This window comes from Saprolegnia diclina, assembly GCF_000281045.1.
Source record: "Saprolegnia diclina VS20 unplaced genomic scaffold supercont1.42, whole genome shotgun sequence".
NCBI lineage: Eukaryota > Oomycota > Saprolegniomycetes > Saprolegniales > Saprolegniaceae > Saprolegnia > Saprolegnia diclina.
The window spans coordinates 481,059-483,691 of NW_008246109.1; the positions used below are offsets into that span (position 1 = coordinate 481,059).

General features: G+C 59.4%; 2 protein-coding genes across 2 annotated transcripts in view; both read left to right on the top strand.

Moving 5' to 3' along the window:
• Positions 1-5: 5 nt before the first annotated feature.
• Positions 6-285, top strand: SDRG_11592 (hypothetical protein; the record flags this gene model as incomplete). The annotated part of the gene is made up of 2 exons (XM_008617634.1): positions 6-164; positions 199-285. The coding sequence occupies 2 exons, from the start codon at positions 6-8 to the stop codon at positions 283-285; spliced, it is 246 nt and encodes an 81-aa protein (XP_008615856.1).
• Positions 286-1,549: 1,264 nt separating this feature from the next.
• The window catches only part of SDRG_11593 (hypothetical protein), a 4,377-nt gene continuing 3,293 nt past the window's right edge, over positions 1,550-2,633 (top strand). Inside the window, exon 1 of the mRNA XM_008617635.1 lies at positions 1,550-2,023. Coding sequence (XP_008615857.1) covers positions 1,600-2,023 — 424 coding nt within the window. The 5' untranslated portion in view covers positions 1,550-1,599. The remainder of the gene's footprint in view (positions 2,024-2,633) is intronic.

A 2,633-nucleotide genomic window follows, 5' to 3' on the forward strand; every position in this document is an offset into this window, starting at 1 on the left:
GGTAAATGTCCATGAGCGGTCGCCTCGCGTACGTCACGTTGCAGCGTTATCGGCGGTCGATCATGGAGAAGGAGCTCACCGGCATGGGGATCCAGGTGTTTGCCGTCGACCAGAGTCCCAAGTGCGAAGCCATGAACCCGTCGTCTGGGATCTCAGGCGACTCGGTGACGATGCCACAACTGAGTTTCAAGCGTTTAGCACCAAGCAAACAAGTGGCTCCTCGACCCACTCCACGCGAAGGCCAAGGCCGCCGGTGCCACGATCATCGACGACATCGACAACTAATCGGTGGGCGACGAGCTCCTTGTCACGGGCACGAATGAAAACCCCTTCGTATGCTACAGGTGCCATATGACTGGGCACTTTGGCCTCACGTACTTGACCGTTGTCGACCGAGTTGTGGACGCAGCGTGTTGCAAGTAAGTCGTAGGCTCTAGTACATACGCGATCCCTGTCCGCGTCATGTTGACGGCAAGCGTGCTGGAAGTAGCTGCGAATCGAATCGACTCGGTTTACACGGGCATAATGTACTACTTGTCATATTCTGGTACCTTGAATTCTGCCGACGCGACTCCATTTTGCAAGTACTGCGTATTCGTGCTATAAAAGAGTAAAGTCAGCGAGAAGATTCTCGCGCCGATTGCCCTCTCCCAAACAGTTATTTCATCGCTCTTGGAGACGCAGGAATTTGCGTATGGCCCGGCTCAGCGAGGATCATGCCTTCAATGCGGAATGATGGTAGACCATCACTCAGCTGACAGCTTTCAGTCTCATGTGGGGTCACTGGTTCATTTTCACTTAGTATCCCGATGCTCAACTTGTACGCGGCGACCAAGAGCGAGCCGCATCATGTTGTGTGGTCCAAGGCTCGAAGAGCCATCGCTCGTGCGACGCAAACACCACCACCGCCGCCCTGCACCAAATTGCAGCCAGCCGCCAATAAGATCACGAGCCGCTTCCGCTACGCACGAACACTTCTTAGTCCGATTCCCGAAGAGCCGTGATACACGAGTGGTGTCATATTTATGAATACAATACGACGTGCTAGCATTCATCTCGGTGGACCCTTGCGATAGCCTTGACCCCACTTCTTCCTCTCATGTGCGTATGAGCTGTGCGTATGGGATTTCCTACCGGTAGGAACTCACCTTTGAGATGTGGCGGGTTTGATCCAAAGCTGTGGTCCTCAATCCACTTGCCTGCGATGCGTCGCGCGTCGCCTCTCGTCTGCCGCGTTCGTCGCAGGCGCGTTTCGCGTCTCTTCGAGAGGCACACAGAAACGTGTTGGGTCCCAGCGCGAGGCAATAGCCTCCAAATGTGGGTTTACCCTACCTTAGCGTCGGTGGCGCGCTCCGAGAGCAGACCATTTGACCACCTTCAATGGTCTCGGGCACCACTTTGCCGTTTCTCCTTGAAGAATCGCCGCGTGCTACAGCGTGCATTCCACGACACTTGAAAGAAGAGGCTTCGCCGACTCGTGTACTACGTGGTAGGCATGCTGCCACTCTCAGCGTCTCTTCCCAGTCGTACACCTGATATCCAATCTGGTCACCTCTCGACACCGCGTGGCTGCACCGGCATTTCACTTTACCATTCGCCATGACCTCGCTTGTTCTTGGCGCGCTTGCTCTCGCGGCTGCTGTGTTTGCCGCCCCCATCGACGACCGCGACACGCTCCGAGAAGAGCTATCCGCGTGGAAGGCCAGCGGCGCTGGTGTCTACGCTGCTGCTAACGGTCTCTTTCCCGAGCACGTTGACGGCGCGAGCGAGGACGCGGAGCTCGCCGTCTTTGCAGCGAGCAAGGCGGCAGCCATCGCGCTTCAAGAGGCGCACCCGCTCGCCCAGTTCTCGGTCGACACGCCGTTTGCCATGATGACGAGCGATGCTTTTGCCTCGTGGGTCGCCGCGTCCCGCCCGGCGCGCAACGCATCCGCGCTGCCCGAGTCGTCAAAAGGCATTTCTCTGGCGACCAACAGCGTCGACTGGAAGAAATCGGGCTGCGTCGCACCGGTCAAGGACCAAGGCGGCTGCGGCTCGTGCTTTGCGTTCTTGTCCGTGGGCGCCACCGAGAGCGCGTACTGCCTCGCCCACCACCAACGGCGCACGCTCTTCTCCGAGCAGCAGACGCTGAGCTGCGGCCCGGGCCTTGGCTGCCAAGGCGGGTACCTCGATGACTCGCTCAAGTGGATCGCGACCAACGGCCTCTGCACAAGCGAGACGTACCCGTACACGAACGGTCAGAGCGCGACAGCCCATCAGTGCCAAGCGACGTGCCAGAAGCTGCCGATGCCGTTCTCCAGTGTCGCGGTGGTCGCCGGCGAAGACACGCTCGAGAAGGCGCTCAACACGCAGCCGGTCGCGGTCGAGGTGGCCACGGGCGGTGACGCGTGGCGCCTCTACAAGGGCGGCATCATCACCGGCGGCTGCTCTGGACCGCTCACGCACGGCGTGCTCGCGGTCGGGTACGGCGCCGCCGAGTCGCCGTACTACAACTTGAAGAATTCGTGGGGACCTAACTGGGGCGAAGGCGGCTACGTTCGACTACAGCGCGGCGTCGGTGGTCCTGGCATGTGCGGTGTCGCTTCATTTATGGCTTACCCCGTGCTCCGCAAGCCGCAGTTCTACCTCGTCAC